Raw genomic sequence first — 23,199 nt, forward strand, 5'->3', positions numbered from 1 at the left:
CTAAAATAGGTGGCCTTCAAAAACTGTTAGTATCATCATTTCTTTAATTTACATTATTCCAATCCAACAGCAAAGTTTTCTTGTATTGGTTGAGGAGTCCATTCAATTAAATCATGTTTAGGTTGTTAATTACATTCATTAAATCCTAATTATTGTATGGTCAGGAGCCTTGAATGATTAGTCCATTGCAAAAGTGAATCTATTTCATTTATGGTGACTGTAGGTTGAAGTCATGTAAGAGAATAGGAGAGACCAAACATTTGATCAAATTTAATGATGTCTGTAATTGAAGTGAAATGGAATGTCAAGTTTTGACAGTAGAATGAATATTCCAATTGTCAGTTGAGTGGACCACCTTATTTTAGCTTGTGTTGTGTTTTTCATTAAAGAAGAGATTGCATTGCTAAATCACGCATTGCTTTAGCTTCACTCCTACTCAATAATCCATTTATAAATTTATTTTTTTGAATAAGGTCGTCATCATCATCATCATCATCATCATATTCACCACTGCCACTCCTTGTATTTCAACAACGCTTGCCTTTTTCTCTGATTTGTCTTCTTTTCCAAAGTGCCTATCAATCTTTTCGAAAATGGGCACACCAAAGCCCTCGAGAGGAAAGGTACCTCTGTCGATAATTACATTCGTGTTTTGTTCCTTGGCATTTCTCGCACTCTTGTACACTGAGAGAATTAGTTCTTTCTCTTCCAGCACCATATTCAGGTTTAAGCCTTGTGCCAACAAAAACGCTCCTAAAAAGTCTTTTAAAGGTATATTTATATGTATAAGGAACCAGTTTTCTTGACATTTTCCATGTCAAGAGATTGTTATATTCTTGATGACATTGTACTTTTATTTTTTTCCAGATAAGAAAAATGTGGGTGCTGGTGCATTGAACTATGCAGCAGACGACCGGTTTGTGTTTGATCCAGAGGAATGCACACTTGATCGTGGAAAATGGGTGTTCAATACTTCGATTAAACCTTTGTATTCAGACAGGACATGCCCATATTTAGACAGACAAGTTTCGTGCGTTAAGAATGGAAGGCTCGATTCTGATTACAGGCACTGGGAATGGCAGCCTGATGATTGCATATTGCCTAGGTTAGTTACCTCGTTATCAATGGCTGTCATCCAGATCAAGAAAGCAATGAAGCTTTTTTTTCTTCCTACAATGATTTTCCTATGTACAATATAACCAGGTTTGATCCTAAAACAACTCTGCAAAAAATTCAAGGGAAGAGGCTAATGTTTGTAGGGGACTCGCTGCAAAGAGGACAATGGCAATCATTGGTTTGCCTCGTCGAATCTGTAATCCCAGAAGGAAAGAAATCCATGAAACGAGGCCGTACGCATACCATCTTCAAAGCCAAGGTGCATTTATATAGATTATAGATCAAAATACGAAGTTAATTGGTTTGTTAGCATCTCAGATTTCTCTTACCTTTTAAACTTGTTAATTTACAAATTATTTAGGAATACAATGCCACGATTGAGTTCTACTGGGCTCCGTTCCTGGTGGAGTCGAACACAGATGTTCATATAATCGCAGACCCAAAGAAGAGAATATTGAAAGTTGATTCGGTTGACAAGCATGCCAAACACTGGATAGGAGTTGACATTCTTGTATTCAATACTTATGTTTGGTGGATGAGTGGCCTCAAGATCAAGTCATTGTAAAGAGTTTATCTATTCCTGTTAATTTCAATATAAGTAAGTAAAACACATTAATTAATTGATTTAAAGCTAGCATGTAATGTTTATACCTCTAATAAACTGCAGATGGGGTTCCTTTGCAAATGGAGAAGAAGGATATGAAGAACTCGATGCGGCAGTTTCGTACAAACTTGGACTGAAAACATGGGCAAATTGGGTGGATTCAAATGTCAATCCCAACAAAACAAAAGTGTTTTTCACCACTATGTCTCCCACTCATCAAAGGTCAGCCTTTCTCTAGTTATATCAAATATCACTGCAATTCTTGAATATTATTAGTTAGCAGTTAGCACTATTTGGTAACCTTTTTTCGAATTTTTCTTTCTTTTTTTTTTTTTGAAAAATATTCAGAAGTGCGGATTGGGGAAATGAGAAAGGGATAAAATGCTTCAACGAAACAAGACCAGTAAAAAAGAAACGGCACTGGGGCACAGGGTCAGACAAGCGGATAATGAGCGTTGTGGCTGGTGTTGTATCGAGGATGAAAGTACCTGTTACTTTGTTAAATATAACTCAACTATCAGAATATAGAATCGATGCTCACTCGTCAATTTACACTGAGTTAGGGGGAAAATTGTTGACAGAAGAAGAAAAGGAAGATCCATTGCACTATGCTGATTGCATACACTGGTGTTTGCCTGGAGTTCCTGATACCTGGAATAGAATACTTTATGCACATTTGTTGTTTTTGTAGTAGAAAAAACACGTGAACAAAAAAGAAGCCTGGAAATTAAGAAAGTGGTGCTTTTTACATGTGTCATTTGAGCAACAAGATATGTCAATGATGCATGATTTTAATCTGATCTGTTGTATTTACTTGATTTTCTTTTGTTTTGGTATAGACATTTAGATGATGTAATAACTGTATACTTTTCTGATTGCTGATTTTTTTATCTTCTCATTTGGTTTTCCATCTTTGTTTTTCATTATAAATTGTATGGTACATATGATATTTTCATTGGATAATTTAAGAATATATTATATGATATGGGTTAAGAATAATTTAATTGATGTTAGAAAAAAAAAAAATCGGTTCAAAAGTAAGTTGAATAATACATAAAATAATAAGATATACAAAAGTTATGTTACTCGACATCTTAGTGTTTAGTGGTCATTTCAGATTTTTTTACCGTAGGGGTGAAGGTGTCAAGCCAGCGCTTGGCCACGGCCTAGCACCGACGGACAACGAGGGCATGTCGTGCCCCTTGCTAAAATGCTAGACAGACTTGAGCAACCATTTAACGGGCGGACGACCAACACCACCACCCAACGGCGGTGGAGCTCTGGCGGCCGGAAATTTTTCGAATAATAAATAACATAATTTTTTTTTACGAAATTTCATGTATCGATACTTATCTTTTTTTTTTTCACGTATTTTGGATTAATTACTTGCACAAAACTTAATCGTTCTTTTTTAAATTACCCAATTGGGCACAACGACCTAGTTGGGTACTTGGAGTCCATTAATAACAACATTAAATCACAAGTGTTCTTCGAACAACCCGGCCCAGTAGTCCATTTTATTCTCAGAGAAGAATCCCCATTTCTGAAAAATCAAAACAAAGCACAGGATCGCTCGTCAAAGCGTTGTCCACGATTGCCGCCATCGAAAAATCTAGAATTAGGGTTTTCCTTTTCCTGATACTTTATTCAGGTAACAGAAATTGGATTTCTATATACTTTAATTCTTCAAATTTTCTCTTTGTATAATTCATCTAGGTTAATTCTTTTTTTTGGTTATTATTGTGAAGAATGGCTGGAGGTGGAAATTTCATCCATAGAGTACTTTCTTATGTCGCTAACGAGCTAATCGTGAACGGTCTTGCCAACAGGTTATTTAATTTGAATATGAATGAATATTTCCGTTATATTTTTGCTGTTGATGTCGATCTTTCTGTTTGGCTGTTTGAATGAACGAAATTAAAGCTGCTATTCCCGATGCTCTGATTGTGTAATTGTGTATTTTATGTACGGGTGCTTACAATTGCCGATGATGACTTCCTTATGTTGCAATGATTGCGGAGATGACCGCTCCCTCTTTGTCAATTTTTTTATCGGTCTGAGGCTTATGCTGTATATATATATATATTTTAATTATGTTAGACTCTGGATTTAATAAAGCTAAATTATCCTAGGGTTTATTATAAATCAGAAAACTGTATTAGTTTCAGGTTGAAAGGAAGGTGATTGTCTTTGTGTATGTAATAGAATCTTCTTATCGACTTTGTTCCACGGTCAGAGTTGGGATTTGATGAATATATTGATAAAATCTACTATACCATCCTAATTCCCAACTTAAATGTATTGTTTCTTTGTCGGACAATAATGACTGATTAGTGATGGAGATAAATATTTTCGAAGTTGGGCTTCTGATGTTCTGGGCAGTTGATCTTTCCTGTGTTTCGGAAGTTCTATTTTGTATTCATTTACTGTAATTCTGCCTTTTTCGTATGGAGTTGATTGATGATGCACTCACAAACTAGAAATTGAAGAGAAATTGAATATTTATTGGTTGTTCCTTCATATTGTAATATCACTGTGCTAACATATTATGTCCGATTTGCCAGTCAGGGATTTCAGAGGTTTGCAGTGAGGACGTCTAAGAAGATAGAGCAATTTTCTGATATTGGTATCTTGATTTTTATGTTTACTTGTTTTTTATTTTATTGATTTATTTTATCCAGCTGACATCGTTATATCAATATATTTTGTGATGCAGCTGCTCAGAAGAAGAAAGAATTAGCCGATCAAATGAAGAATGCATCTAAGAACATTGAGGTTAGTCTTCATATAATATATATATATATATATATATATATATATATATATATATATATATATATATATATATATATATATATATGTTTTTGTGTTATCTAGTATGATTCATTTTTAAGTTTTTAATGGAAGGTACCTTTACATTTTGCAGTCATTCAAGAACCAGTGATGGTCGTTGCGGTTATGCCAACATGAGAATGGAGTTGTACACTGTCTTTGCTTTTGCCTTAAATGGAACGCTGCTGTGCTGAATCTGCTTGAAAAATGAAGGTTTAGGTTGAGAATTTGTATTCATTCAAGAACAATCATGTGGGAGCCCAATATTGTGACAAACTAATAATGTTTGTGCTCCGAAGGATTCGTAGCCTATTTGTTTGGTGATACGCATTATGTAATTGTTATCTATATTTCAAATAAGAGATTTGTAACATTGAAGTGCTATTTTCCGCTGTTTTTATTGCAATACATTAGTTGCTGTAATAACCTGACTGATTATAATTAGTCCACTACTCAGGTCACAGTTGCTGATGCGATAACGATCTATTTCAGATTGGTGTTTCTGTCAACAAAATTGTATGAAATATCAATTGCTTGATCCTTAAAAAAAGCTTAAAAATGAGAACTTCATGAAAATTGATAGAAGGTGTGTATTCCGTTCATGTGCAGAAATTTTGTTTTTTTATTCGATCATGCATATATAAGTGTAGAACATGTTTTGAAGTATATAAATTGTAGAACACGCTTTGGTAAAGGAATAGAAATTAATTGAGGATGTAAAATGGTACGTTGTCCTGGACTCGGGTATGGTCAAGCATCATTCGTTCTGATGGGCCGATGGCACTATATATAGCACAACCAAACCCACCGTATTGGGTTTTAGAACAGTAAACAAAAACCCCAAATCTGAGAGGAAGAAATTCATCGCCATTGACGATGGCCTCAGCATTTTTGAGGAAATTTCGCCTCCACGCGTACTATTCTATCAATTCTCAACTGCTCTCCTCCAGATTTCACTCTTTTTCCGATAAAGTAATCCAGAATTCACCCCTTACTTCTCTCTCGCCGGAAATGCACGCTGGCAATCAGTACAAATTGCCCCCTGCTTTTGCTTTTTCGATCAATCATCGCTTTTTGTGCACGAAAACCAATGATCCGAGTGTTAACCAATCTTCAAGTTCAAATGTGAACGAGACGCCGTCGAGTGGATCGGCCGATGGAAATTCTGAAAATACAAACGATGGAGGACAAAGTTCTGGTGGGTCGCAGAATTCTTCTCAACAAGGAAAGTCTATCCGAGGAGGGGTACTTCTTTCGGCCTTTGCTTTATTTCAACTCTTCATGTATCTATTAATTTGTTAATTTCTTCTCCAATTTTCAGATCTATGTTAAATTTGAACACTTTTTTTGTCGCTGGTTCTACCATATCTGTATTTGATTTTTCCAATTTCTAGATTTATTTTTAGTTTAGATAACAATTTAATTGTTGTAAGCTGTACTATACCCTCTTTCCCCTTTCCCACGTTCAGACATATGTGAAGCTGAAATAAAAATAGATTTTCATATTAATATTAGTTTATTGACAAATTTGAACTTCATTTCTGGTTGTAGCCTGTTTCATGGATGAGCTTTTTTCTGCTACTTTGTACTGGAGCGGGATTGGTCTTCTACTATGACCGGGAAAAGAAGCGGCATATTGAAGGTTAGATAACTATGGTGAGTTTGGTGGTGACTTTTTTGTTTGTTGTCGAAAAACGTATGCTGTGACTACATGAACGTATTTGTTTCTCAATGTTGAGAATCTGACTTTGTAGTTCCATTCATGTTCGTCCCATTAACTTTAGGTCTGAGTAACAAAATATTTGTTACAAAAAGTAGAGATGTTCTTACAATATAAAGAGCAAGATTGATCATCATTTTGTTTAGTGACATCGTCTTTATTATAGTAAGGACTTCCTCTTTTAGCATTGATTTGCATATTAAGACTAAATTTATTGTGGAAGTTGTTGCAGTAGTATCACAATTGGAGTTAGGTTTATCTTCGAAGGATTACTGAAAGCTATACGGTTGTTCTTAGATTGGGTAACGTGTTGAAGTCAATACTGTATTGGTGAACCTTTAGCTTACTTTTTGCTGTTCCTTTTCTTTTTTAGTTCCGCAGTCACCATGTATTATTCTGATTTATGTTTGTGATAGAGTTTCATGAGTGATTTCTTGCAGGTATAAGTAATGCTTCAAATGCTGTAAGACAGGGACCTTCTGTCGGGAAGGCGGCTATTGGGGGTCCATTTAACCTAATTGACCACAATGGGAAATCTGTGTCTGATAAAAACTTTTTGGGTAAATGGAACGTGCTTTACTTTGGGTTCACTCACTGCCCTGATATATGCCCAGATGAGCTACAAAAGCTGGCATCGGCAGTTGATAAAATAAGTGAGTCAAACTTGTATCTTCCCTACCCCCACCCCCAATTATGGAAGTGCTTGTGAGATAGTTAAACTTTCACTCTGCCCCATCTCCTTACCCTAAGGATGGAAGTGGTTGTGACATAGTTGTGGTGATCGTCTTCTGCAATGGATTTTGATGCATACTCTAGTTTATTCTTGTATTGACCTTGTTTCAGTATTGGTGTTCTAGCATACTAGGTTTCTTATTTTCCTACATTTGCAGAAGAGAAGTCTGGAATAGAAGTAGTGCCAGTCTTCATTTCAGTCGATCCGGAAAGAGATACTGTTGAACAAGTCCATGAGTACGTAAAAGGTAAATTTGGCATGAGATCAAGCGAAACTCTATTTGATGCCATCTAAAATATTTTTAAGTTTCTTTACTGAATGAACTGTTATTGCATGTCATGTTTCAGAATTCCATCCGAAATTAATTGGACTCACAGGTTCCACGGATGAAATCAAGAAGACCGCGCGTGCTTATCGTGTGTACTATATGAAGACCGAAGAAGAAGGTTCAGATTATCTGGTTGATCACTCTATAGTCATGTACGTATAATCCTTTAACCGTTTATATTTGGCCAAAGACTGACACTTGTTCGTCCTAATTCTTAACTGCGTACCATCTAAGTCAGTAGTGTTGCATGACTATCGCAAGTGAAGAAATCTGTTTGGATTGATTTTCTGGGACAGAATATGTTTCCAGTCCCTTGCAACTTTCCCTGAGTATCTAGGTGCCTTAGTTAAAATTTGAGATGTTAAAGCATGTTAAATAAATGGTGATGTTAGTCAACTGGCTGCATTTTTATGATTACATCATGATTAAGATTATGAAGTTTCACTAACAAAAATATTGCAGGTACCTGATGGATCCAAATATGCAATTTGTGAAGTTCTTTGGGAAGAATTTCGATGATGCTTCACTCGCAGATGGAGTAATTCAGGAGATAAAGCAGCACAAAAAAGTCAAAGTATAGTACTGTTGCATTTTTCTGCTCCAAAAAACTTTAGATCTTCGAGTTTTGAGCTTACGTTTTGCATTGCATTGATATTCTCTTTAAGAGAGAACAAATTGAGGCTGCAAGAGCTCTGTAGTTTATAGCCTTTAATAATACTCGAACTGGCAAATTGAAACCAGAGGGCATGTGCCATGTGCCATCCGCCATGTGAACGGGATTTTTTTTTATGAAGTGAAGATCTCAATTAGGAAATTTTGGGATTTTTGTCTCCAGAATATCATGTTTTGCTATGCTTGATCTTGTAGTTACTTAAGAAAGGAGGAAGGAAACATATTACAATGGAATCTTATAGTGAAGATCATGTTTTGCTATGCTTGATCTTATAGTTACCTAAAACTAAACTCATTCTTACAAGATAATCCTCATCATTCCTTCACGAGAGTCCAGCTATACAAACCTTGCCAAAGCTAATACTTCTCCGTTGTTGGTTAGACCACAGCTCTTCTAATATAAGCAATTTATAATCTAGTGCCACTTGCCAGTACCTACAGCCACCAGCAACAAAATATCTTGTGAGTTTTAAAATAGGCGAGAGCAAGTATTAGTTAAATAGACAACAGACATATTTCTCAAGTGTGCAATAATCTTTGAAACAGTGATTTATTTACCCCTGGGGTCAAACAATCAATAATTTACTGATTAGGAAGCAGATTATGGGTCAATAAACTTGGGAAAGTTTGCATTGCCCAGATAAACATGTTGCATTTCTTCTCTCCATATCTGCAGCAATAAAAAAATAATGTTTTGTGACGCTTTCAAGGCTTGACTTGTTCCAGAAGGATAAGGGCATTGGATCTAAAACTACTAAAATCAAGCACATACCATATCACGAAATTCGAGCCTTATATGAGGTACATTAGTCTTGTGAATGTCATTTCCATCTGGTCCGTGCTTGAAGTACCCCTCACCAATCCAGTGAGACTGCAAGGAAATTGATAGCCAAAGCAATAAGAGAAGGAAGCACTAAAACTAGCTTCTCATATTCTGTATACTTGCGCTAAAATAAATGCAATATGATATGGATTATAGCCTATGATAATTCAAAACACCACGAAAAAGATGATAATTCTTGGAAATGCCACAAACCTTTAAAGCATGCGAGAAACCAGACTGATACACTGAATTACGAGCAATCTCACATAAATCGCATGAACTTAATTTCCACACCTGTAATAGCAAAAGGAATTAGGAATCTGCAAGACTTTCATTAGTTTAAGAACTCAAAGTGTCAAGAGAGCCAGATCATGCATACTAACCGAAGCAGCTATACTGTATTCTTCCACCAGGGGTTCTTTTGTTAAGTGAATTTGTAACGGATCGTCGGTCGACAAGGAAACATTGAGGCCGCGAAGGAAAAACATCGGAAGAGGATTACGATGGTAGTCCAAGAATAAAGAGTTGTTGCTCAAAGGGGACATAGCAAGACCAATCTGAATTGATAAGCCAGTTCATATGTTATAAACTATTCTGTCCTAAACAGGCAAACCGCTTAATTCAACTTTTTTACTTGCCTGGGCTAGGTAGTATAGATATTGAAGAACAGGAGATTTTCTAAGATTGATTCCATGTGCAATGTTATGAGCTGTCAGAAATGTTGCAGCTAGATGGTCTATGTCACCAGCCTGATCATGTCAGAATATTTTTAGAAATGTAAGAAAAATCCAATTAAGAGCAGTAGACAAAAAGAAAATGATCGATGAAACGTAATAATAGTTCACCTCTCCAGAATGGGGCCGGAACTTAATAGTCGTCATACCTTTAGACTCGCGAAGCTGAAAATGAACAATTGAAAACCTCAATCTAAAAACTTTGGAACAGATATCTAGTAAATAAAATGTACAAAAGATGCAATCGAGTATGTATCTCAGAGTGGTGTTGCTCGCTCTCCACATGAAGGCAAACAAGAACTACCACAACAGAGATAACAAACTAGCTGGTATGAACAGAGAGGTTGAAACAATGTATTTTCCGTTTCCAGAAAGATCTTTAAGCTTGCATTGGGATAGAAAATGCTTATGATGTGCGTACCTTGTTTAGAGTATATAGGTTAGCATAGCAATAGTATGCGTAGTACGAAAATGCTGGATTAAATATATTGGTCCACTGAGCCGGCGTAGGCATATGTTTAGTAGGACGCCTTTCAGGCTTGCTTTCATCATCTACAAGATCCAGCCCAACAACCTGTTTAGACCAAATGTAATTGTAGTTCAGAACAGAAAGACTAGGAAAATATTTTACGTGACAACCTCACAGATGATATATATTGGTTAGTAAGGAACCTGCTTTAAGAAAACATGCAACTGTGGATGCGAATCCGGATCGACGGTAACTTCAAACAACGGCAGAAAGATGTTATCAAGAATATTCTGAAACGAGGTGACAATTCCCATCTCCTTGTACACATTGTAAAGTCTTGGTAGCTGGATGATAGAATTCCCACAATAAGAATTTACAATCCACATTTCTAACATATAAAAAACATGTAAATGCAAAAGGAGCTGGTGTGAAATAAATGAAACGGAAGATCTAACAGGTAAAAACTCTGAAACGTGAGTACTATTGCAACATTGAACCTTTTTATGTTTCATATTTAGATGAATAATCTCCGAAACTATTTCCCTCTTTATGTTATAAATTGCCTACCCAATATTAACTTGGATAGGTATATGCTTTTCGTTTACCTGAATAAGCCATACAACGTTCTCACTGTACAGGTCATTATTTACTATCCAACTTGCTAGTTGGTCCCACTCACTCTTCTTTCTGCCATAAATTGATATTCGGTATTCAGCCATCTGCACAAGAGCACAAACTAAAATTCAGCATCTAATGAGATATAGATCCACCAAAAGGATGTCGGAGACCCACCTGATATTTACTTGCTTCCAGATCTGAAAAAACTTGCTTAGTCAATTCAGCAAGGAAACGGCCTGTTGGAAACATTGAAAAGTTAAACTAGAACCCCATCCAGTAAAAAAACATGCCATCAATTAAACCAACATGTTTTTTGGATGAACTTACAATGCCTTGTCAGCTAAAAGAAAAAAATAGAATGTACCCTGTATGAGATTATCTTGCTTCAGAAATATCTCTCTCAATCTACTCTGGCCACAGGGATTATACTTCAAATTAAATTTGTCAAAGCGATGAAATGTGCTTTTGTCAGCATGAACATCTAATAGGTCAACATTCAGATCATATCTGTAAATAACATTCAAACACAAACTCATCAGCTTCAGTCATATTAAAAGAACAGCATTATGAGTCACAGGGAGAACGGTTAAATTGATCACCGTGATGGCATAAATAATTTACTATGCAAAAGTCTAAACAACCATATTTTATTTATTTTTATCTTACTCCCATGTACAAATTTTTAAAAGCTGAAACTTTTTACCCAGTTAAATCCAAGCTCTCAAACACCTCTTTCAAGGTCAGATATGTCCCGTCTCTGAATATAACAACCTGAAAACGAGCAAGTTATTCACATAAGGATTACAGGGTATGACCTACAGTTATTTCCATAAGTATTTTCTCACCCCACCCACCACCGTGATCCTTGTATCTAATATATACACGTATATTAAGTTATACCAAAATAAAGAAGCTAAAGGATCTTACCTCGCCTGGTTCCTTCCTCAACTTCGATTTGATAAACCTTAAAAGATGTTTCTGGTTCATGCAAGCCGAGTGGTGAACATGAGTGTCGACCTTCCTGACGTTATAAAAATCTCGATGTGGTGCACTTTTCTGAGCTAGGAACTCCCTGTCCGCATTAAGCATCAGATGAAGGTTGAATTTCTGGGGGGGCATAAACACCAAGAGTATTAGATGAATTTGGTTCTTTAATATACAAAAATTTATAATGCAATTTATTATCAGAAAGATGCATCAACCTGTTCTAGAAGAACTAGCCTGTGATGGCATAAAGTTCGATTATTCCCAGCTGCTATAACCTTGAGAATATGATGCAGGTCGGTGAAAAAAGCTGTGGCATCAGCTACAGGGAAAAGTTTCTCTTTTGCTGGGGAAAGAAAAAGAAGTACAATTAGAACGAGGGAAATTCCATTTCAAATTTACTCTAATTATGCAAGATTAAATCCATCAAAAATTTTGGCTCTTACAATCTTTATTTGCATAAACATGAACGACGCCATCTTCCATCTGAAAATAGTGCTGCAGGAATTTGAATTCAATTCATTAAAAAGTACGCAAAATACGCAGCACAACTAATGATTCTGTAAGAAAAATGTAAAGGGATTTGGATAGACAAGATCAAGCACAAAAAGAAGAGAAAGATACATTAATTTACTGGGAAGACTTACATCAGATTTTCCCTCTGGAATATGATGAAATGGGTTCTGAATTGGCTTTGGAGTACTAGGATCAGATATAATTTCCTTTTCCCATGGGGCAACGACTTCTCTAAATACATAACGTCTCCTCATTTCAAGGCAACCTTGCAGTGATCGGTAGACATCTACTTCCTCCAGAGATGGTATCTCTAACAGTAATTACGTGGGGAAGAAAGTCAAAATAACAAATCCGTTTGGCCAACATAAATATTTTAGCTTGAGAATTGACAAATTTACACACGATGGAAAGCAATATCCCACTTTTGATTTTTGGAAAAACAAAAACAAAAACTAAAGCTCTTTCCAAATAGCAAGGACAATATGGCCAAAAAAAAATTGCGACAAAGAGTCATCCCTAGTGAATTAAACAATTGTGAAATATGCATAAAAAAGGAAACAAGAGCACTACCAAGGGGGGAAATTCTTAATCGTACAAAGGTCTCTTGTTCTGGTTCTTTCCTTAAAAAATTAGCAGCTACAGGATCGGGTTGGACACCATGCAGGTCACCAGTTACACTGTGTGAGTGAACCATATTTGATGTGGCGGAGGGCATTGGTTCACCAGTTACATTTGTATGGTCAGGTAAGTTCTGAAACATGGTTTCACAATCAGAATATATTTCGGAATTCAACTAAATGCATGTTTCAATAAATGAGGGAAGAATGGCATATTTAGTATATAATAAAGAACAGATATTGGATCAAGTTCAATGTAAATGTGTGCAGCAGAGACAGGGGAACAAAAAGAAGATGAGCATGAACGTCAGAGAGCCTTTTCTATTTATCAACTGTACTCACCGCGTTTCCATTAGAATGAATATATGTAGTGTCTAGCATTGCATTGTCAGTCATGTTATCTTCGTCGTCTGAACATTCTATACTCTCAAATGCACTTGCACTTGCACTACCAACAGGTGATTTAGGAGAAGTAGGTCGAATAAGATGTACCGCTCTGGTGTTTGAACTCACACTACCAAATTTGCCTGGAAATAAACAAGTTAATACAAGAATCAAATTATATATGACAAGATACACACCGTTCTTCTCTAGTTTTAACTTCTCCAGTTTGGTTCGAGCTAAATGAGAAAGCTCCGATTACAGGATTCAGTCTCATTACTTTTAGGTATTTCTACATTTTCAATTTCTCAATTGAAACTTTGTGCTGAATCAGTTCCACACTAATATATAGTACTATTTCACGAAAAAACAGAGTTTCGCAATTTCCAGACAAGTTTCAGAATACACAAACTAAATAAATTTCGATTATTCAGGTAAAAAGTCCTACATTCCCGTACCTTCAGGAAGCGTGTGAAGCTTCGGCAATCCGGCCGGAATATAATCCAAGTGCACCGGACCATTCCTTCTCTCCTCCGAGTCACCAGCATCTCCGCCGCCGCCAGAAACATTGGTCACGTCCGAACCGCGACGACTGTAACCAGCGGTCCCCTTGCTACGCCGTCGGGAGGGGTACTTGTTAACCTGCTCGGCCACATCACCGTCGCCGTCCTCCGCCTTTGCGAACTCTAGCAACTGGTTTAGGGTTTTCCTGTGCATATAGTACGCCGAAACGGCAACAAAGGACGCTCCAACAAGTGCCGCCATTGCTAGATGCAGCGGATAAGCGTCCATTTTACTGTGTGTATATGTACAGGGGAAAATGACGTATATGTAATAGAGACACAATTGAAAAATCCTACTAGTGAAAATAGTAGAGGAGCCCGTTTTAGTTTTTTTCGTGAGGCAGAGAAAAGAGGGAAGTATTTATAGGCGGGAGAGGGGAGGGAAGGAGAGCGCATACATACTGGCTACTGCACTTATATTCGTTTATGCGTTTTTGGTAATATTTTTTTACGAGTTGACAAATCTCTTATTGTAGGAAATAATTGATATTCCGATTTTAGGTTCTGTTTGGCTCTGTCAATTGTCATATTGCTGTTTGGTTATTTTTTTCTATATAATATAATTTACCATCAGTAATAGATTGCAATTTTACTCAGAAAGAAAGCCCATTATCTTTCTTGGAAATTATAACTTTGCGGACAATTTTGGGCCAAAGAGTTTAAGGATTCACTAAAAACATGGTGGCAAGATAAATATTATGATTCTTATTTCCGAGCCAAATAGTTTCTGACATATGCTAAACATGGATTCGCATGAAATTTGCAGGTTGGGAATCTTTGCAACTTGTTGCATATTATATTATGCTCATGATTGCTTGGTGGGATATATAGGAACCCGATTCCCCCAGAATACTACCAACTAATTAATTATCCGCTTGAAACTTGAATCATAACAACAATGTATATAATTTGATTCAACATTATTTCAATGGAGCCATATGCACCAAGTAACAAAAGGGGAAATATGCAATACCCCTCAAATGGAAAATATTATGAGTATGATACGATCTCTCGAGTATCATAAATATTTCCTACGAAACGTAAGATCTATTCTTTAATATTTTTCTCTTCATTCTAAAACCCTAGCACAAGACGACTATTTAAAGAGAATAAAACCCTAGAATCCTAATCTAACTAGGAAAGATAATTACCTAAAGTAATTAAATACCTAATAATCTCCTAACCACTACTAACTCACGGCCATCTATAACCCTAAACAACTATTCTAGTTAATTAATAATTAAATAATGACTAACTAATAATTAACGATATATTAAATAATAATATATCGTATCAAACCACCCCTCTTGAAATGAACCTTGTCCTCAAGGTTCCAATAATTGCAGCTCTTATTGCAGCTCTCTCTTTTACGCTTCCACCTATGTTTGACTACATCGAATTGCGTCCCGAGTGAATCCGAAAAACATGACGAACGATCAAGATCTTTACCACATTGTTTATGTTGATCGAACGAACTCCTCAAGGCTTTTGGAAAAATTCTCAATATTTTTCCCGATAAATAAGCCTCTTCAATTACCTTTTCAGATTCCGGTTCATTCACAATCACCAATTCTTGTTCGTCCTTTTTTCTTTCAACAACATGGAAATCTCCCAATATCCATTGTAGTTCTTCATTCTCATATGTGGTTAATTCCTCATCTTCGTCCCAAATTACCTCCGTTAACTCCGATTCTTCTTCTTTCGGCTCTTCGTCCCACTTTATATCAGTTGAATCCGATTCTTCTTCTTTCGGCGAACTCTCAAAAATTTGGGGCTCTTCGAAAAAGTCATCGTCGTCCTCTTCCTCTTCCTCTTCCTCCGGCGATAGACTCGGCATCTTTGGCGGTGGTGGTGATGGCCGTGGTGGTGACGGACAGCGGTCCCTTCGGCAGCGGTCCCTTCGGCTTTTGTGATGGCGTTGACGTCGTCCGTGACTTTGTTCGAGCAATTTCTGAAAATTAATCCGTAATCTCTCTACGGATTTCTCCAATCGCTCCAACCGTCTTGTTTCTGACATCATGATTTTCACAAAGTTTTGATGTGATCTCAACTTTGCTCCAGCGTAGCTTTGATGTAATCTCTGCCTTGCTAACGAAGCGTTGGTGTTAATCGCAACTTCGCTCTGATACCATTTGATACGATCTCTCGAGTATCATAAATATTTCCTACGAAACGTAAGATCTATTCTTTAATATTTTTCTCTTCATTCTAAAACCCTAGCACAAGACGACTATTTAAAGAGAATAAAACCCTAGAATCCTAATCTAACTAGGAAAGATAATTACCTAAAGTAATTAAATACCTAATAATCTCCTAACCACTACTAACTCACGGCCATCTATAACCCTAAACAACTATTCTAGTTAATTAATAATTAAATAATGACTAACTAATAATTAACGATATATTAAATAATAATATATCGTATCAGAGTAAAACTCATTTGACTTTTAAGACTTTTGCCTATACTCATATTTCAATTTTAATTAGTGAGATCCCTTTTTAAGATGGGATAAGACATAATTACCTTTAACAACAGTTTTTAAAATAAATCAAATATATATTTATAATATTTTTCCATAACAGTTTCCTTGTCTGTAGTTGCACATAATTTTCTCTGCGAAAATACGTAGGCGTGATTTTGGTAGATATAAACAAGTATTTTTGGACGAGATTGAGGTGCCCAGTCGTCGTCTTTGTAGCGCTCTGTGCTTGGTGTTGAAGAGAGGTTGCGTGGAAAAGATCAGAGATTGTTTGAAATTGTTTTTTTTTTTTTTGTTTTTTTTTTAATTTAGTCTATGGATTATAATGTTTGGTACACAATTTACGAGCGTTTGATTTGTTCAGAACAAAATATATTGATTTGTGTCGTCCGAGTTGTATCTGATTTCATTTTATCTCGATTTACAGAGTAGTCACATAATAGTCATATTCTCACTGTTCTGTTAATAATTATGCTATGATTTTCTCTGCGAATCCGTAGGCATGATTTTGATAGATATAAGCAAGTATTTTTGGGCGAGATCGAGGTGCCTAGTCGTCGTCTTTGTAGTGCTTTGTGCTTAGTGTTGAAGAAAAGTTGTGTGGTTGTATGGAATTGTTTTTTTTTTTTTTTTTTTAATTTAGTCTATGGATTATAATGTTTGGTTCGCAATTTACGAGCGTTTGTTTTGTTCAGAGCAAAATATATGGGTTTGTGTCGTCCAAGTTGTATCTGATTTCATTTTATCTCAATTTACAGAGTAGGCACATGATAGTCATATTCTCACTGTTCTATTAATAATTATGCTACTACTGTCTGTTAATTTTCACTGTCAATTATACTGTTATACAAAGCATAGTCACATAATAGTCATATTCTTACACCTTTTGCAGGTTCTTTGGGCTTCGAATTTCACCTAAGGACTTTAGCCACCTCTTTTCTAGCCCATATATTTTCTCTTATTGATAAGTCATTTAGCCACCAATCATTTTTTTTTGCTATTTAACACGTGTATTCTGTAATTTAATTTTGGGTAAATTCTACTTTCCCCTTTTTACTTTGCTCGATATCACAGAACATAGCCACGTAATAGTCATATTCTTACTGTTCTGTTCATAATCATACTGCTAATGTCTGTTAATTCTCAATGTCAATTATATTGTTAAACAAAGCATAGTCACATTATAGTCATATTCTCACTGTTATGTTAATAATCACGTTTTAGTGCGGGGAAAACTAGTTGGCAGAATACAGTCATATTTATACATTTTAAATCATATTTTTTTTCAATAATAATAAAATGTCAATACTAATAGCATAAGAATTAATAAACATTTAAGTGATTTTTAATGCATAAAAAAACACAATGAATGTGACTACTTCAACTCTAATCGAAACATGCAAAAAATCCGTTTGCGTTTCGATGATGCATTCGTCTTCATTTTCACGATATAGATTTGAATGTGACTACGTCAACTCAAATCACAACAGACTAGTAATGGGCGAGGGATGGATGATGTTGCACCAAATGTGTTCGATTTTTTGTATGCAATTGCAGTTTTGAGCGAGGGAGTTTTCGATTTCGATGAGTTTTCGATTTGGGGGAGTTTTCATTTATGTGCGTCTTCTTGAGCGATTTTATGTGATTTGAATTTTTTTTTTTAATTTGGAAGCAGGTTTTTTAGGGAAAGTGGATATTAATGCTAATTAATTGGGATTTATGTATAATGTATCCATATTGTTAGGGAAAGTGATATTAATGCTAATTAATTGGGATTTATGTATAATGTATCCATATTTTTGGGAAAGTGGATATTAATGCTAATTAATTGAAATTTATGTATAATGTATCCTATATTGTTAGGGAAAGTGGATATTAATGCTAATTAATTGGGATTTATGTATTATATATCCATATTGTTAGGGAAAGTGGATTTTAATGCTAATTAATTGGGATGTATGTAACCATATTGTTAGGGATTTTGAAAATCATGGGTAATTGTTACAAAACGTGATAATTGTTGGAAGGGTAATATTGTAATAAAATTTCTAGGGATTTATCACAAAGAAAGAATTATGGTATGGACATGGCCCCCAATTAATAATTATTCTTTGAAATGGAAAGTGTAATTAGGATTTGGGACATGAATCCATGTGTTGATTTGGGCCTTGGTAGGCCTAAACCTGGTCCGGCTACTTGAACTAGATAATTGTTCGGCTCCTCAATTTAAGGCCTATATATATATATGTATATAGTTTCTAAAAGTTAATTTGCTATAAATTATAATAAGAATACATATTCCCCAAGTTGGATAGGAGGATTATTAACGAAAATTTATTAACGCACTATTACATAGTTACAAACAACGAAAAGTAAAACTACACACATTGTATTTACATATATATAGATAATAATAGTAATTAATTAAGGACATTAATTAATATATGATAGGTGGATCGATGACGATTCATGATTCATGCGGAATTAAGGCGATTTAAACTTGGATTCATCAATCTGAATCCCTTCGTCATGGGCACGGTCACTAGCGGACTTGTGTATAGTGGTGAGGCCGCCTTTACGACCCATCTCCTGATAGCCTTGTCTACCAATCTGCTCTTTCCGGGTCTGCCCGCCCCGACTTCCCAACTCCTGGTATCCTTGTGTTCCTAGCTGATCCCTCCGGGTCTGCCCGCCCCGACTCCTCCCTTCAGCTAGGTGCTCCTGTGCTTCCAGGCTCTTCCCGCCTGTCCCCCCCGGAACCACCGTCTCCCCTTGCCTTGCTCTCTCGTCCAGTTTTGCTCTTTCCTCCTGCTCCGATGCCATTATATATTATTAGCTACAGAGCGATCCTTTTTTACCGATCGATTATTTAATTAATTAATTTTACAACCCCAACACAATCGACTAATCATAAACACATAACACCATCGTAATTAATCAATATTAAGCTCTATATGTGTGTGTATATATAGACTAGAGAGAGGTGCATATACGAGTTAGGTAAGGATGACACGTGTGCACGTGCGGTGCAGACGTGGCTGGATCATATGATGGATGGCGACACGCAGTTGCTTAGTCAGGCTGAATTACACTGCCACGAATACATCCTTCTTTAATTATTTTTTGTGTTATCCGCATATATATGCATATTAGTATTTAATTTATTATTTAAGAAAATATTTTATACGAGGACTTGATAAGATGCCCATTGAATATAAATGAGAATCCAAAACAGCAGAAAATTAATTAATAGTAATTAGTAAATATTTGCGCCTTTTCGAAAGTAGAAGAAAAACATATCCTGCTGGACTAAATGGGTTTTTGCCGTTTGGGTTAAGGCCCAACTTGATGTAAATAAAGTCAACGACCCAAAGTCGACTGGGTAAAATTACTTTAGTTTTTAATTAATTTTTGGTAGTAAGTAAATCTGTGAAGTCAAAGTCAATGAAAAATGAAAATGCGATGCCGTGACAGAAAAAAAATATAATTTAACTTAAAAGAAGACTTTGCACATGGACATGGGCCATGCATCCCAAAATTGGGTAGGCTTGTTGACTCATTCCATAGACAGAGACGGAGACAGGGTGTACGAACGACCAAATCAACAAATTCAACTTCAGCATAATATGTCACATCCTTCGTTTTATGCATTCCCACCCCAATTCCTTATTTACTACATACATCACGTACGGCTGTGAAAAAATAAACTTTAATTCCTATTAACAAGATTTTGCAAATTAATATCATTGGATTTTTTTTTATTTTTTTTAATAATTGGATTTTCAAGTCTGTTAATTTACTTCTACAGTTCTACTTTTGGTTAATGAAGAGATATTGTCGATCCCCAAATCATGCAACTGCCTTGTAGTATTATTAATTAATTAGTAACTATATATATATATATATATTTGTGGTCAGACATCCACCATCATGTAATAATAATAATAATAATAATAATAATAATAATAATAATAATAATAATAATAATAATAATAATAATAATAATAATGCGTTTACTTTAAATTGGTTCAAAAAGTCAACTAGTTGAAACTTGTGATCTAATTTCCTGGCCTACTTGTCTGCAATTTCTGTAAGCTGAAAATGCAGCCACCAATCATTTAAGTCTAAGTTTTGGGCCGAGTGCTGCTAATTAACTTATGACACGGAAATTATATTACATCAAGTATACTACACTACATATATAGTTCTAAACCTGTAGCAGACACTTAAACGTTGTTTTAGTTACAAGAATCATGTCCATTTTCTTCCATCGTCTGCCGATCCTGTGCTTCGTACTGGCTTTGGCCAGCAGCATCACAAATGCCAACTTTATGATCGCAAAGCCCAATTGCGAAAGCAAGTGCGGCAACTTAACCATACCGTATCCTTTTGGAATCGGTGCAGGGAACGGTTGCTCACTATCCTCCGGCCGTTTCGACGTCACCTGCAACACTTCATTCAACCCCCCCAAACTCTTCATCGCCACAGGAAACATCGAAATCCTCGATATCACAGACAACGCCGTACGTGTCAGAAACTTGGTTGCCTCACGGTGCTACAACAGATTCGGAATCATAACCCAGGACAACAACAGAGTCTCCATCAACCTCACGGGCACCCCTTACACCTTCTCCGACAAGAACAAGTATACAGTTGTGGGCTGCGATGAGTTTGCGATGATAAATGGAATTGAAGGACGGAATTTCACCAGCGGATGCGTCTCCTACTGTTCGAGCCTGGCAGGTTTGATTGACGGAGATTGTTCTGGGATTGGTTGCTGCCAAACTGCTATTCCAAAGGGTATGAAGACTTTTGATTCAATTCTTAGCACTCTGTACCGACACGTGGAGGTTTGGTCCCATTCCCTTTGTGGTTATGCCTTTCTTGGAGATCCAGACAGATTCAGATTCAGTGTTTCTGATCTCAACGACACCAGTTTCAAGAACACAACCATAGAGAATACGCCTGTGATTCTTGATTGGGCAGTTGGAGCTCAGAATTGTAGTGAAGCCAGGGGATCAAATGATTTTGCATGTCTTGATAATAGCTACTGTGTTGATTCTGATAATGGTCTTGGCGGATATCGATGCAACTGTTCCGATGGATATGTGGGGAATCCATACCTTAGTCCAGGATGCACAGGTCATTATTATTAGTTTCGTTAATTTTATATTTAATTAAACATATTTATTTTTATATACTTGGTATATATCTGGTAATGGACTAATTAATCGAATATGTGATATATTTGCTTGTGCAGATATTAATGAATGTGGTAATAATCCGTGCGACGAAAATGGAATTTGTACAAACACTCCAGGAGGTTATACATGTTCTTGCAAGAAAGGCTATTTAGGAGATGGCAAAAAAGATGGTCGTGGTTGCATTGCTAATAATTCCAAGTTCCCAGTACTCAAGTTTGCTTTAGGTATATATTCATCTCTACGTATTAGTTTTTTTTTTCTTTTCAAATTTGATGTCTGTAACTTATGTTTAATGTGTCTGCAGGCATGAGTTTTGGATTACTGGCCTTGATAATTGGTATGACTTGGCTATACTTCAGTATCCAGAAAAGGAAGGTCATAAATCAAAGGGAGAAATTCTTCCATCAAAACGGTGGAATGTTGTTGAAGCAGCAACTTTCTTCCGACGAAGGCACCACAAAATCAACCAAGATATTCACTGCCCAAGAGCTCGAAAAGGCCACCAATAATTACGCAAAGGATCGAATCCTAGGCCAAGGCGGTTACGGCACAGTCTACAAAGGCATCCTTCACGACCCACAACAAATTGTAGCAATTAAAAAATCCCGAGTAATGGATCAAACTCAAATTGAACAGTTCATCAACGAGGTCATAATCTTGACTCAAGTCAACCACCGAAACGTGGTCAAACTTTTAGGTTGTTGTCTCGAAACCGAAGTTCCTATGCTGGTTTACGAATATGTCTCCAACGGCACACTCTTCCACCACATCCATAACAGTGGGGGCATGCCTTGGTTTTCGTGGGACAATCGTCTCAGAATTGCTGTTGAGGCTGCTGGCGCGTTGTCCTATCTCCATTCTGCAGCTGCAAAGCCAGTTATTCACAGAGATGTCAAATCTCCAAATATATTATTAGACGAATTCTACAATGCAAAAATATCGGATTTTGGTGCTTCGAGATTGGTCCCTATTGATCAAACACAAGTGACTACTTTAGTGCAAGGTACATTGGGTTATTTAGACCCTGAGTACTTCCACACGAGCCAGCTTACTGAGAAAAGCGACGTATACAGCTTCGGAGTGGTTCTTGCGGAGCTTATGACAGGAAAGAAACCACTTTCCACCACGAAAACTCAAGATGAAGTGAAGAGTCTTGCTACTTTTTTTGTTGTATCGATTAAGGAGAATCGTCTGTTCCAAATTCTGGATCGACGTGTGCTGAGAGAAGGGAGCTTGGAGCAAATCCAGGCTATCGGTGAGCTTGTTAAGAGATGTCTGAATTTGCACGGTGAAGAGAGACCGACCATGAAAGAAGTGGTGAGAGAACTGGAGAGTTTAAAGAAGTTCAGCAAACTACATCCTTGGGTACAGCAACAAGTTGAAGAGGAAGCTGTTGGATTGATGAGTGAGGAACCGTCGGATTTGTATGCGATCGAGATTGATTCTCAGGTTGTCACTGGGGAGTACTCTGGTCAATATCATCATTCCGGGGCTACGCCTTTGATCTATGGCAGTCAGAGTCCCCGTTGATAAAGTTGGTTTCTTTTTCATTTTTATGATTATATAAGTTCTCTTCTTTTAAAGTGTATAATGTTTACCAGTTTAAAAGCTTGCATACGTGTTTCGTTGATATCAATTCTATGTATTAGAACACGAGTTCTTACAAATCACTTGTAATAAATGACATCAATGAGTTGGATTGAAAGATATTGTTATAGTTGTCAATTAAGCATCTCTTTATAATTTTAAAGTTCACTTCGAAGAGTTGATTGGAATTAGATTGAATTGCTTGTATAAACATC

The 23,199-nt window shown here is 36.4% G+C and overlaps 6 protein-coding genes across 6 annotated transcripts; 4 read left to right on the forward strand and 2 right to left on the reverse strand.

Moving 5' to 3' along the window:
• The first annotated feature begins 293 nt into the window (after positions 1 to 293).
• On the forward strand, positions 294 to 2,630 carry LOC105970090 (protein trichome birefringence-like 3). Its single transcript, XM_012994878.2, has 6 exons — positions 294 to 771; positions 868 to 1,105; positions 1,204 to 1,375; positions 1,478 to 1,677; positions 1,784 to 1,942; positions 2,069 to 2,630. The coding sequence occupies exons 1-6, from the start codon at positions 594 to 596 to the stop codon at positions 2,409 to 2,411; spliced, it is 1,290 nt and encodes a 429-aa protein (XP_012850332.1). The 5' UTR covers positions 294 to 593; the 3' UTR covers positions 2,412 to 2,630.
• Positions 2,631 to 3,108: 478 nt separating this feature from the next.
• Positions 3,109 to 4,936, forward strand: LOC105970057 (UvrABC system C protein). The gene is made up of 5 exons (XM_012994836.2): positions 3,109 to 3,371; positions 3,469 to 3,549; positions 4,285 to 4,346; positions 4,437 to 4,495; positions 4,647 to 4,936. Exons 2-5 carry the CDS (start codon positions 3,470 to 3,472, stop codon positions 4,662 to 4,664), a joined length of 219 nt encoding a protein of 72 aa, XP_012850290.1. The 5' UTR covers positions 3,109 to 3,371; position 3,469; the 3' UTR covers positions 4,665 to 4,936.
• A 384-nt stretch (positions 4,937 to 5,320) lies between these two features.
• Positions 5,321 to 8,167, forward strand: HCC1 (electron transport SCO1/SenC family protein). The gene is made up of 6 exons (XM_012994835.2): positions 5,321 to 5,797; positions 6,104 to 6,194; positions 6,713 to 6,925; positions 7,163 to 7,252; positions 7,353 to 7,485; positions 7,796 to 8,167. Exons 1-6 carry the CDS (start codon positions 5,429 to 5,431, stop codon positions 7,911 to 7,913), a joined length of 1,014 nt encoding a protein of 337 aa, XP_012850289.1. The 5' UTR covers positions 5,321 to 5,428; the 3' UTR covers positions 7,914 to 8,167.
• Positions 8,168 to 8,282: 115 nt separating this feature from the next.
• On the reverse strand, positions 8,283 to 14,181 carry LOC105970055 (AMP deaminase). Its single transcript, XM_012994833.2, has 20 exons — positions 13,606 to 14,181; positions 13,109 to 13,293; positions 12,720 to 12,900; positions 12,281 to 12,459; positions 12,080 to 12,131; positions 11,852 to 11,979; positions 11,577 to 11,756; positions 11,353 to 11,420; positions 11,014 to 11,156; positions 10,824 to 10,885; positions 10,637 to 10,750; positions 10,235 to 10,375; positions 9,984 to 10,136; positions 9,674 to 9,727; positions 9,467 to 9,577; positions 9,212 to 9,385; positions 9,042 to 9,122; positions 8,778 to 8,876; positions 8,564 to 8,675; positions 8,283 to 8,440 (listed from the first exon to the last, which is right to left on the reverse strand). The coding sequence occupies exons 1-19, from the start codon at positions 13,937 to 13,939 to the stop codon at positions 8,607 to 8,609; spliced, it is 2,508 nt and encodes an 835-aa protein (XP_012850287.1). The 5' UTR covers positions 13,940 to 14,181; the 3' UTR covers positions 8,283 to 8,440; positions 8,564 to 8,606.
• Positions 14,182 to 18,649: 4,468 nt separating this feature from the next.
• Positions 18,650 to 19,149, reverse strand: EM1 (Stress induced protein). Its single transcript, XM_012994812.2, has one exon. It carries the CDS (start codon positions 19,014 to 19,016, stop codon positions 18,678 to 18,680), a length of 339 nt encoding a protein of 112 aa, XP_012850266.2. The 5' UTR covers positions 19,017 to 19,149; the 3' UTR covers positions 18,650 to 18,677.
• A 1,041-nt stretch (positions 19,150 to 20,190) lies between these two features.
• On the forward strand, positions 20,191 to 23,122 carry LOC105969938 (wall-associated receptor kinase 2-like). The gene is made up of 3 exons (XM_012994709.2): positions 20,191 to 21,335; positions 21,454 to 21,621; positions 21,702 to 23,122. Exons 1-3 carry the CDS (start codon positions 20,447 to 20,449, stop codon positions 22,925 to 22,927), a joined length of 2,283 nt encoding a protein of 760 aa, XP_012850163.1. The 5' UTR covers positions 20,191 to 20,446; the 3' UTR covers positions 22,928 to 23,122.
• Positions 23,123 to 23,199: the final 77 nt, after the last annotated feature.

This window comes from Erythranthe guttata, chromosome 12 (genome assembly GCF_056151865.1).
Source record: "Erythranthe guttata isolate IM_541 chromosome 12, IM_541, whole genome shotgun sequence".
In the NCBI taxonomy this organism is placed as follows: domain Eukaryota; kingdom Viridiplantae; phylum Streptophyta; class Magnoliopsida; order Lamiales; family Phrymaceae; genus Erythranthe; species Erythranthe guttata.